A 12902-nucleotide genomic window follows, 5' to 3' on the forward strand; every position below is an offset into this window, starting at 1 on the left:
GAGTGTGTCTGTTTGCATTTGTTGCTCATTCGGTGAAAATCAGAAGTCAAGTCAGCCTAGGGCTGAAGGGTACATCTACTAAAATTAGAAAATTATTACTGAATTTCTATCTGAAATGCAGAATTCAGATTCCAAAATAAATGTGCTAATAGAGGCAATGTGGGTTTTTTTATTACTGAGAAAGCTCAAACAAAACTAATACCACACATCTATTTAAGCTGAAGTTATGAAACCTCAAGTCAGGCTTTCCAGTCTAACAAAATCATTATTTTTAATTTTTTTCCCACTGAATTTTATTTACATTAGTATTTATTTATCACTTAATTTGTATAAGTAAAATCTGAAACAATACTGAAACTACATATAGCAGATGGAAATGGTGTTCAGAAGTACTAAAACAAGTGATATCCCTGGGTTTTTTGTGGGCTTTGTTTTTCTCCTAGTCCACCTCTTCCACAAGCACCATAACAATTTTCATTCCCAGAAGTGTACTTACTGAGCACGAAAGAAAAGGCAGTTCCTGTGGCTAATCGAGGAATGAGTGGAAGGTGTCAGTGCGCATGTGCTGACTGGTAGCTGTCAGACAGGAGGTGTAGTGTCCAGGTGCTTCCTGTTCTTTTGGGGGCTAAAACAGATGGGTCTCTGTTCTCCACCCAGCAGCCAGGATTAATAAGAACTGTAGAAACTAAATGCCTTAGATACATCTCTTTCAAATATAGCTGAAATTGCCATATGTGTTAAAAAATATCTTACTGGAAAATTCATAAACAGACCCAGAGAGCTCTGTAGCAGAAAACCGATTTCCTTAAGAAATGACAGAAAATATATAGCTAAAACCACACATTTAAGGAAATGTCATGGCCCTCTCTCCTTGGTTGTGCTTGCAATTAATTAGTTGGGATACTTTACCTTCAGTAAATACACATCATAGATTTCTTCCATTATTTCTTTGTTTGCTGTTCTGTAAGCAATGCTGAAGTGGAATAAAACAATGTGGTCAGATTTGAAGACTATCACAGAAAATAATTTTGAAGATTTCAGTGAAAACATCTTTTATTTGTTCAATCACTGTATTTGTTATTTTTACTTCTTCAGAGACTAATAACCCTTATTACTGGAGAAGCAGACTGTCATTTTCTCAGCCATAGCTGATATCACAGCTATTTCTTGTAGTTCGTTCAGTAGTCAGAAATGTGTTCAGGTATACAGTGCAGTCAGTTCTCCAAATTCTTTTGATAATTGCACTGTAAAGTTTAAGCTAAGAGTCATTTAGGTCATGAGGAATAATGTTATTAACTAATTAACTATAAATATTTTAGCCCTTTTCTTCTGGTCTTTCAGTTTGTTTTTTTTTTTTTTTTTTTTTCTGTTAATCTATGCCAAAAGGACATGTAAAATGATGTAAGGAATCTTTCAAAAGCATGAAGTGCTGAAATTGGAAGTCAAAAGTTTTGTTCACCTGTCCCTTTTTCTAACAGAATTCTCATTGTCATCGCATATTAAGCATTGCAGAGCAAGTTAGATACCAGAAGAAAAAAAAAATGGACTCTTAAATTGGTGGTATTTGTTTTCAGACAGATTTTGGAGCTGGTTTTGAAATTCAGACTGTGAAGTACTGACATAAACAATTCTATTTCACAAACTAAGAGAATAATTGGGATTGAAAGTCACCTCTGAAGATCACTCCTGGTGCCCAATGGGGCAACCTTAGATCAGGTTACTCATTTGGCCTAATTTTGAATACATCCAAGGATGGAGATCCCATAACAGTTTTATGTCCTGTTTCACTACTTGACTACCTCATAGAAAAAAAATAAATTCCTCGTGTCTAGCTGGAATTTCTTGTGTTGCAACCTGTGTCCCTTGCCTGCTGTCCTGTTGTCGTACACCTCAAGGGAGAGTCAGGTGCCCTCTTCCCTACACCATCCCATTGGGTATTTATAAATAATTGCTAAGATCTGCCTGAGCTATTTGTTCTCCAGGCTGCTCCAGTCACAGCTCTCTCAGCTTTTCCTCATATGACAGATGCTTTGATACCTTTTGGTGTTTCTCTGGGCTGTCCCAGTATGTCCATGTCTCTTTTGTACTGGTGGCCCCAGCAGTGGGCACACCATGGCCAATGTGCCTCAGCAGAGCTGAGCCGAGGGGCAGAATCACCTCCCTCGCCATGATGGTGATGCTGTCCAAGAGGCTGTTGGCTTTCTCTGCCAAGAGGGTGCATGACTGGCCCATGGGAAACTCACACCAGAAGCCCGGGAGCTTTCTGGCAAAGGCCTCTTTCTCTCCAGTGTACCCAGCCTGTCCTGCTGTGCTTGGTGTGTGAGGCTGAGAGTCAGGCCATGAAATAAGGAACAGATGTACACAGATGAGCTCCTTTGATTCCCAGTACTCTTTTTAAACACCTATAGACAGCTCTTGAGGTAGAAATACCTTATGAGTGAGTGAAGTGTGTACCATCTTGTACTTAATCTTGCAAACCCGTAATGTGCTTGCATCAGAAGCAGCCAGAAGGGATACCATGGTGATCAGATCAACCTCTGTGCTATAATGTGTGACTGTATCCAAAAAAGTCCTTCACTAAACAGATGCCTCTCCAGCATTTTGGTTCCTCATTCTCTGCTACTGAGTAGTCTGCTAGTTCTTCCTTATTTCTGGTAATGCTCTCAGATTTTGACCAGAAATTCAATTTAATTGTGTCTCCATAACGAACTTCATGCGAAATTCAGCAAAGCAAGCTGAAAACACAAGCTAACTGTAATTGCATTTGCCTAGGACCTTTATGTTTACCTCTTTCTGAAAGAGAATATTGCTACTCCTCATTTCTGTTTTCTAGGGCTTTTCATATGCAGTAACGTGACAGTGTTTGTTTCTATATTTATACAAACAGATATGTCCGTAAACACATCCACATGATGAGGACTATATTCAGAAATTAAACATTTCTCCTTTCTGTATGAATGGCAATGGATGTCCTTTCTTCTTCCATCTGTAGCAGCTCCATCCTCTCCCACCGTCTCCATCTGACAAAGTTGAAACCTCAGCATTCTGTGTGATCAGAGCACTCCAGTGTCCACTGTGAACAGCGTTTTCTTCTGAATTTTGCATAGTGAATCAGTTTTGCTGTCAGATCATCAGTCTAGCTCCTGGTGTACCAAACAGGCTGATTCCAGTCAGTTTTTTACTGCACCCTGCTCACCCTGTACTATAAGAATTAAATAGGATGTTTCCCAGTAGATGAGCTCTGTCAGTGCTTTGTATCATCAAGATCAAGCCTCATTGCTCATCCAGGGCTTATTTGCCTTTAAACACAGAGGTGAAAACTGTTATGGAGCATCTGGCACAGATTTAATGCTTCAGTATACACAGCTGAACTGATACATAATAATAAAAAGAATTACATTGTCCTGTGTAATATTAAAATTTACACATGGATGTAAAATTGCCACAAAGTACTAGTATCATTAATCTTGTAAAAACTGCAAGCCAATAAACTCTAATTAATAACAGCTAACAATTGTTATTAACAAGCATAATGGGGAAGTAGCTGCCCCGTGTCTTGAATGCTGTTCACAGCTGTCTAACTAAATCAGTTGTTCAATGTGTTGCTTGACACTGCTGATTTCTCAGTCTTAAAGAGCCTTGAGATATGTTGCTGAGAAATATCATGGATGTGTTTGCACTGAAAACCAAATCTCTCTGATTGGTAAAATGGAGTGGGTTGTCACAGGAAGAACTAGTAGTAGTAGTAGTAGTAGAAGAATTAGTAGCAGTAGTAGTAGCAGCAGTAGTAGTAGTAGTACTTAGTATTACCATCAAAATGATAGCATAAATGTGTGTGTGGAGAAGAGTACAGAAGCCAAGATATTCCCCTCCTTCATCTCCTTGTAATTTGTCTCAGGAGCGCTAAACTTGAAAAAGTAATGTTTGACTGCTGAATTTCTCTAAATTGATCGACTTGTCAATTTGGCTGGTTTTAAAAACATTTTTTTTTCTCGTCTTAGTTTCTAGTGTGTCTACTAACTGAAGATAGCACTTGGCACTTTTCAAATCATATTTACATTACTAGCATATTTAATTTTGTAATAAATTAGAACATAATACTTTGCAATAAATTGCAACATAATACAGGAAGGCAAAAATTAACCATGTAACATGAGTTACACAGAGTACTAGCTGCAATATTCCTGCTTCCCTGTTTTTCATGAGCACAGAGATGTCTTGACACAAAGGATCACTACCACAACACAGATCAGTATTTATGAAGAGACAGCATGGCTTTTGCATGTAGTTTAGTGGAATAATGTAGCTTTCTTTATCCCTTGTTTCAGAAACAGCATAGACTGTCTGCAATTTTCCCCTATGTCTGTTAGATTTGCATGAATAAAATGCAGGTTTAGTTGTGCTCTCACAGAACCACAGGAGCAAATCGTTAGCCAAAGAAATTGGCATGTGCACAGCACACAGTGTGGGCTGCTAGCAGCATTGTTGGACTTTATAACACTTCAGGGATGCAGTAGCAGCTCTGCACACCTCAGTCCCAGAGGGAATGGAAGATTCATAAAATCCCTTTTCTTCATCATTCTTTACTCTCCATGGTTTTTTTTGGTTTTTTTGTGTTTTTTTTTTTTTCCCCTAGAGGTCTGTGGAGCTGCTTCTAAGCAACACTGGAATGTCAATGCAAACTGGTAGTTACCCTTGAAGGAGCTAGCTGCCAGCACTGTCACCAGCAGTGTCCTCACCCTGCACAGCCAGGAGGAGCTCTGCACGGGCTCCTTTCTGTGAAGCAGCTGGGATTTTGCACATATTCCCACACTGCACAGTAATAAGAATGCATTTTGTTAGTTCAGCACACAACTGATGAGGTTTGGACATGAGAAATAAGTTATTTCAATTGCTGAAAGAGCAAATAGGCAGTTGGAGACAAAGGATGAATATGAATGATTTAAAGGATTTGTGAAGTGACCTTCTTCTTATATCCTTCATCTCTTTCCTTGCTTCCTTTTTCCTTACAAGTCTCCACATCCTATTTAGGATAGGAGTCGGCTTTGAATGCAAACAACTTTAGCAGCAGAAGGAGGCAAATAGCTATGCTCAGGGCACTGGTTAACGACCTTTGAGCCGCCTCTCCAGGCTTCTTCCCCAGCAGCTTCCTGCACTGCACAGGGTTCTCTGCTTTGCCAGGTGGTGGTGGGCATGGTGTCTGTATGGGAAGCATGGTTCTCTGCCCAGCCATGAGAGGGGCAGGTGTGCACAGCCCTGTTCCAGCTCAGCACCTGTCTTCACAAGAGAGACAGAGCCACATCTGCTTTGTTTCCTACCTTCCTTTGCATCCTTTCTAATGGCTGACCACCCTGTCCCCAGTAAGAATGCCCTTTTCTGAGCACTAGGTGTTAAAATTAGGCTTGTTTCTCAGTTGATTTTTTTATGGCTTTGTGAAAGATTTATCCTGGGTTCAGATACTGTGTAAAATCCCCCTTCAGTTGTGGTCTATATCATCGCCATTTCTGCTGCAATATTTCTGGTCAAGTTCAATCTTCTGTGTTTAACAAGTGTCCACTCTTTTTATATTTCGTTAGGCAGACTTCATTTTATTGCAGGTGTTCTTTTTCTTAAGGCAGTGTATTGTGACACAATACCAAAGAGGAAAAACCTTTGTTAAAGTCCGATTGGTAATGCACAGCTATCAACCTTTGAAGATATTTAACTGAAAATAAGTCCTTTTCACTCCAGCTGTACTGACCTCCATCTTCTGTAAATCATAACGGGGGACATTTCATGCTACAGAAGTTAAGCATTATTTTAAAATGAGTTATGTGCAATATCCATTTCACAGTAGTAGAGAACAGAGGATGACCTGGGGCCAGATTCTCTGTTCAGATGCTGATGCAAGTTTGCAAATGGTTTTATCAAAGTCAGTGACCTTGCCACACACAGGAAAAAACAGAGAAAATAATCAAAGCAGACACTGGTAGCCCTTCTTTCCAAGAGTAGAACAGTTTCTGAATTTCCTGGACCAGGCTATTGTTCAGCTAAATTGAAAGAATAGTTTTGTATCATAAAGTCACAGAGTTTTGTCAGGAACCCGAGTTGGATCTCACTGGCCCTGCTTTTATCAACTTTAAAGTCAGTGTAATTCTAGTTACTTTTGATTACCACTGGCATTCTGAAATCTGAATCAGGCATTTTCATAATTGTGTTATAGTAGATCAGCAGCTAAAAAGTCTCACAATGAACTGTTCTTTTTAGTTTCTTATATGTGTATGCATTATATAAAGTGATTAGATCCTAATGCTCATTTGGGTTTTTTTGAAGTTCATCTTTCTGCAGACACTTACATAAACAGTAATATTTGGGGGAAAAAACCAACCAAACAAAATTGTGTTAGATTCTGAAATAAATTTGATAGCCTAATGGCCTTAATATCTCACTTTTTTTTTTTTTATTCTGTTCAGTTTCATTTACAGAAATGAGATATTCACGAATAGTGTGACTACATAGTAATATATGGAATGACTCTTGTCTTCTCTGTTAATAGCAATTTGGGCAGCAGATAATATTTTCTTACTCATTCTTCTTAATACTGATGATTATTTAATAATTTCTTCAATTTTACAAATGAAAGTATTTAAAAAACTCCAATTCTAGTTACTAGCCACCTTGGTCATTGAACTGAAATCAATGTGCATCAACATGCAATGTGAACTGCAAATCAATGTGCAAAAGCCACTGCAGCATCCTGCTTACACCCGCTCTCAGCTTTTCCAAAAGAAGCAAGGTTTACTCTTCCCAGCAATTTCTTCCTAAAATCTCCCTGAGCAAGCTGAGGTCACCCTAAACTCCCACCGTGGCAAAAGCCGGGTGCACTATGTTTGTGTGGTGTTTAAGAAGCCAGAGTGGGAGTACAGAGCAAAAGCGAATGTTTAGCACGTGTAATGAGGCAGTACTGCATAGCCCTTAAGTATTAGCCTGCATAATGTGTGAATACTGCGTGCTGCCCCGATTGCTGGCACTGGGACAGCTATGAATCACAGCATCCTGAAGCACTGAAGAGCACAGTTACATGTGCAGAGGGTTCTTCCTGACCTGCCATGACCCTGACCTACTGTATCTGTGGTTTTCTGGTGTTTCACTGCTTGTGTGGCTGGCACAGCCCAGCTTTGATGCCTTAGCCCTGCTAGGTTTCACAGCTGGCCACGGTGTGAAAGCTGTGTGAAGCTCCCCGACTGAGCCACTAAAGTTCCCTGTGACAGCACTGCCCTCTCTTCCAGGACCTTGCTTTTGAAATTAAGGCAGTTCTGACTGTTCAGCCATGTGCTGTGCGAATCTGCCACCTGCCTCGCAGATGCTCAGGGCCTGTCTAAGAAAGTGCAGCCCACAGGAACACAGAGCATCTCAGCTGGAACAGTTTTTCTTTTTGTTTTTTTTTGGTTTTTTTTTTTTTTTTTGCAGTCATTCTGCTGGTTCCTGAGTTTCACATCAAGGTTGGACTCAAAGTACATAAACTGGTTTTTATTTGGATGATGCTAAACAAGATGTGCCCTGAAGTGTACTGTGAGTTCAGTCTGGTGACCAGATTAGAGGGAGTCCATTGTAAATCCCTGAATTGTATGCAATGGATGCCAGCTCCTTAGCACCAACACTTGCTGTATTTATCCCACCAACTGCCCTGTTTGCTAATGTAGATGTTAGACAATTCCTCCCTACCTTCCCTCTGGGCTGTGATTAAACTTGGCCTTTGGTCTGAGTTGATGTGTGCACAAGGAAGTACTTGGGTTTTTTAAGTGCCCCCAGACTTAATGAACTTCTGTAGCAAAGGCTTTCTGGAACACTCTGTCATCTGACAAAATCTCAGGCCTGTTTTGGCTTCTGGGTAATATCTACTCTTACATGAATGGAGTGGTTGAAATCTCATCTCAAAACTTTAGCTACTCTTAACCAGTTAAAGCACAGAGCAGGAAAGTGAGAGACTTCACATTCCAGACTGAATGCCTGTCAAGCTCCTTCCCCAGTTACAAAGACAAGAAAGTTCCTTGCCTCAATTGTTCATTGTCTCTCAGGACAGAAGTGCAGTGTAGCAAAAGGGGGTGGTCCAGGTAGCAAGAATTCATATCCTGTTTTGTAGATCATAATCTGCAGCTTTGAGTGTTTGAGAAAGAAAGGTGACTGCATGTGGATTTTGGATATTCAAAACTATGACATGTTCACAGAAAGCTATTTCACCAAACAGGCACTTTTCCTCTAAACTGTAACCAGTTCCCAGTTTTCAAAGTCTGTGTGATCAGTAGCTGTAACTCTTTCCAAATTCAAAATCAGAATTGTACCCAATCTTGGTTGAAAATAGAAGCCATTACTTCTCTTTTCTGGCTGCATAATCAACATTTTTAGGGTGAAATTCATCTCAGTTAGCATTAGGGATATAAAATATAGGTGTCTGCACCAGAGCTAATCCCCATCAACTCTTTCTCATCAATGAAAGAATACACACAGAAAAATACACACTTTCAGGGCACAAGCTGTCTAATTGGTTTTACACGTGCTTTAGAATAAGCTGAATAATTTCCTCAAGCTGCCTGCGCTTTCCACTGACTATAAGGGAAGTTAAGACAACTCTGTGATACATAACTGTGTACTTGTGCCCCTCACCCAAAGAGACAAGTTTTGAGACAATACAATGAAGACATCAAATTTCAGGTTTTTCAAAAATGCTATGTGTTTTTCACATCAAATCCAAGAATTCTGCAGTGGTATCTACATGCATTTCCTAGGAACAAGCACAAAAATAATTCTCAAAAGGAGATTTGCCCAAGATGAGGGTGAATAGGGAGGAAATCTCCAAAGGGGTCCCTCTAGAAAGAAAATTCAAGTAGCCCCTCCCCCACCTGTTCGTGAGACATAAACCTGTTTTGAGAAAAGTAGAAGAAAAAAGTTTATTTAACAAGCAAAATATTCACAAACATGAGAAAATGAATAATATTAATGGAACCTCCTGCTGTTCTGAAGAGATGGCAAATTCAGAGTCCTTTTCATAGGCTGCAGCTCAGCTCACTCTTATCAGAGCCTCCAGTTTCATTCATAAATTCTGCACTTACTTCAAACTAAAAAGTAAATCAGTGCGTAGACTTTCTAGCTAGTGTGACATCTCCTCCTTTTGAATTTGTATCCCATAGATAATTGCTCTATTTGGTAAAATAGTATACTACTGTAACATTTTCAATACAGAAGGCACTCAGATTACCAGTTCATTACTTTACTCACTGTAATTTTAACTTTTTCCCATTATTAAGCCCCTGGAAAGTTATAGCTATGTTATTGCAAAAAGACTCCCAGCCTTATATTACCAGTGCTATATATTTCATTTTATATCTAGCTTTCTATGAAAGCACCTTTATAGAGAAAACAGTATGACATTGTTTTTCCTTTTTTGTCTTATTTCTCTCCCACAGATTGTGAGCGTGGGAAAGCATGTTAAAGGATACCATTATATTGTTGCTAACCTGGTAAGACACTTTTCTAGAATTATACCCCTGCTCGGTAAGTGAAGCACTCAGTTTTACTTTGAAGTTATAGCACTTCACACAGCATTTCCCATTTGTCTCTAATATGTGCTTGTACATAATACATTCTTTATGATGTGTAAAAGAACTTGGGTTTCTTACTGCAGCTATCTAGATATGAAGGACACAGTAATATAGTAAGTAATACTCCTAAATTTTGTCAAAATCAAGGTAGGAGAAAGAAAGGATACATGTATCTTGAGGCTGAGTTAAATTTTACAGAACTATAATGATTTTTGACTCATCTTTTTATTATTAGTAACATAAGAATTCTAGAGGTAACTTTTATACATTCCCCAGGGAACATGTATTTTCCGGGAAGATCAGCTATTTTCAGTCAAATTACTACTTCAGTATTTTTACTTTAAGGCTAAACTGGACATTCACACAGCTAATGCTCAGAAGACGGCAAAGAAAGAGCAAGTGCAGTATTTTATTATTTAAATGACTCATTCTTTAAGCCAAAATACCTGCCTGGCAAAGCACAGTGAATGTAGGACAGAGTCTAATGCATGCTTTAAACTGTTTTCTTTCTACTCACCCTCAAGGAATTTTAGTTGACATGAAATATTTTATTGTGCTTTGCTTTACTTGAACCTTCACTTAGTACCACTTCAGATTTTATTTAAAGCCTCAGGTGTTTCAAATGAGATGTCTGTACTCTTAGGTCTTATAAATTAGATTTTTCAGCATTACAATTTTACAATTCCCCAAGTAATTTTTCTCATGCAAAATAGTTGCTGCAAACAAGGAACTGGATGCTGCAGTAATCTGCTAGTGAGGTATGCAGTGAAGATGGGCACATCTGATCTACTTCAGCAGAGGCATATTTTGTTACCTACTGTCTGTCCAATTATGTGGGTAATATAACTTCCTGATGCATCACCTTTTATATTTACTGTCAGTAACCCTTAGGACATGAATCAAATCTCTGTCCTTAACAAGTGCTTTTCCCCTGGGATATTGGGTCCATATCCCAGTACCCCACAATTTTTTTTTTCCTAAATATTTCTAGATTTGTGTTTTCACTTGTGTTTTCACTGATAAATAACAATCAGAAGAACTTAAGAAAATTAAAATAAGATGCCTCTGAGCTAGCCTTTGACATAGCAGCTAGGAAAGGAGGAGAAGGATTCATGCTTGCTTCTTAGTGCTTTAGCAGTTTGTGTTATGCAGTTTGTTGAAGTTCAGTTCTGTCTCTAAAGGCAAATTCTAGTAAAGAATTGTGCTGAACAGATTAGCCAGAGAAACCAATAGGTCAGGAGATATATGTGCTTTATCTTCTCTTTCATTGTTGGGATTCACTCTAGGTTTTCAATCTATAACAGATCTAAGAGCTACCACAATGCTATTTAACAGAAGTATTATTTTGATGTTGTTTTCCTTGCACTAACAATGAGATCCTCATGTGCTGTCTCTGCCTTCTAATGTCTATTATATTATCTCATTTTCAGTCTAAACAATAAATCCTCTAGTAAATGTATTTACAGAATAGGGTTGTTCATATTTTAAACATGCAAAAAAAAAAAAAAAAAAGATGCATTTTTTAAAGCATTAGTACAATGCTTATTCCAGTCTGAAAACTTTGATGGAAATTGGATTAAGCCTTGAATATTCTGCAGCCATTTTTCAGTTGATTTGCCAAAGGCACTTCTTCAAAAAGTGTCTGCCATTCTCAACAATGTGTTGCTTGGCTGTCAAGACCACCCTAGCAATAATGTGGCAAATCTATTTCTTAGCTTTTTTTCTTTATTACGCAAATGGAAGTTATGAATGAAGGTTCAACATTATTCCCTGGTTTTAAATTTCGCCTTCTAATGGAATCCTGCTGTTGTGCATTCTTTATTCTGCCATGTTGACTTAGAACAGATTGGACCCACAGTGGTGTAGGAGGGAAAACAAAATCTTAAATTGATTTTCTAGGGATTCAAAGATATTTCTTTGGAGAGATTTATGCATGGGGGAGCCAATGTGACTGGATTTCAGCTAGTGGATTTCAGTACCCCAATGGTGACTAAACTGATGCAACGCTGGAAGAAACTGGACCAGAGAGAATACCCAGGATCTGAGACCCCACCAAAGGTACTCCTCAATCTGAAGCACTACCAAAAAATATCAATCTAGTGTTCTAATTTCTGATTAACATTGTTGAATACATGAATGAAAACTTTAATATTTAGGCAGAGGAGAAGGCTGTTGATCTTACTATTACTGGCCATTAATCATGACTGTCCTTATATTTGTATGGTGGAAATGAAAACTGCAACACATTTTGCTGATGTACTTAAATGTCTGCTGTCACTTATTCTCCAACTTCACCCCTTTACCGACAGCAGATAAAGGTCAAAGGCTTAACTGACAACTTAATTTCAATAAAATTTACATTAATTAGTCTAATTATCTAGGTTTCTCTGGAGTGCAGATCTTTCCTGACAGGTTAATTCTTCTGGATGAGATATTACTTTAACTGTAAATTTGCTACCTTTAAATTTTCACATGGGGTTTCCTCTGGAAATTTTCCACCTCAAAACCTCATGTGAAAATCACATTCAAGAGTGATTTTAAATCTCATCCCAGAGTTCCTCTATCCTAATCCTTCACAGATTGATAAAAAAATATTTCTTTGACATATAATTTTCCTGGCAGGCAAATCACAGCACAGCTGTAAATATGAGTTCAACGAAGTAGTTCTGCCATTATATGCACTAATGCATACCAGACATGTTTGAAAATGGGCCCCTTTGTGCTGGGCATTATGCAAAGATAAGCAACCAGCCCTCCCTTGGCTGAGACATTGGTAGCTTGGTAAAGTCTAAAAAGAGCATCAACATGGGTATTACAAGACATAGCTACAGAACTCAGTGACACTCCAAAAATTTACGTTTAAAAAAATGGCAAAAAACAAAAAGAAACAAACCAAAAACAAGGGCTTGGAATGCAGACATCCCCAGCTACTGGTGATGGGAAAAATTCTACCTATATGACTCCTTGTGACAAAAGCAGGATTATTCTGTCTGCTTCTGAGAAGTCAGCATGTTTAATTGGAATCACACATAATTCATCTCAGAATAATCAAAATTTGAGGCTATAAAGATAAATCATGTCTCAAAGACCTTGTAATCTGCAAGACAAAGGGAAGGAAGGAAATTAGATTTGAATAGTGGAATTTTAATTTTGGAAGTTAGCAAGCATATCAATAGCAGCCCTGGGCATGTGAACAACTTTTCCTATTGCACTCTTTTTATCAGAGGACCAAACTGAGAAAGCACCCCTTTGTTTATGGGGTTCCAGGCTAACATCTGCCAAAGACTTGTTCTAAATGTTTCATTTCATTTGGCGTGTTATCAA

General features: G+C 38.5%; 1 protein-coding gene across 4 annotated transcripts in view; it reads left to right on the forward strand.

Annotated features, from left to right (window-relative positions):
- GRIA4 (glutamate ionotropic receptor AMPA type subunit 4) overlaps positions 1–12902 on the forward strand; it is a 215799-nt gene that overhangs the window by 131851 nt on the left and 71046 nt on the right. For all 4 annotated transcript variants that reach the window (XM_041417023.1, XM_041417022.1, XM_041417024.1 and 1 more), the window contains exons 5-6: positions 9444–9497; positions 11478–11636. In XM_041417023.1, the coding sequence (XP_041272957.1) occupies positions 9444–9497; positions 11478–11636 (213 nt within the window). The remainder of the gene's footprint in view (positions 1–9443; positions 9498–11477; positions 11637–12902) is intronic.

This window comes from Onychostruthus taczanowskii, unplaced genomic scaffold (genome assembly GCF_017590055.1).
Source record: "Onychostruthus taczanowskii isolate IOZ18803 unplaced genomic scaffold, ASM1759005v1 scaffold54, whole genome shotgun sequence".
In the NCBI taxonomy this organism is placed as follows: domain Eukaryota; kingdom Metazoa; phylum Chordata; class Aves; order Passeriformes; family Passeridae; genus Onychostruthus; species Onychostruthus taczanowskii.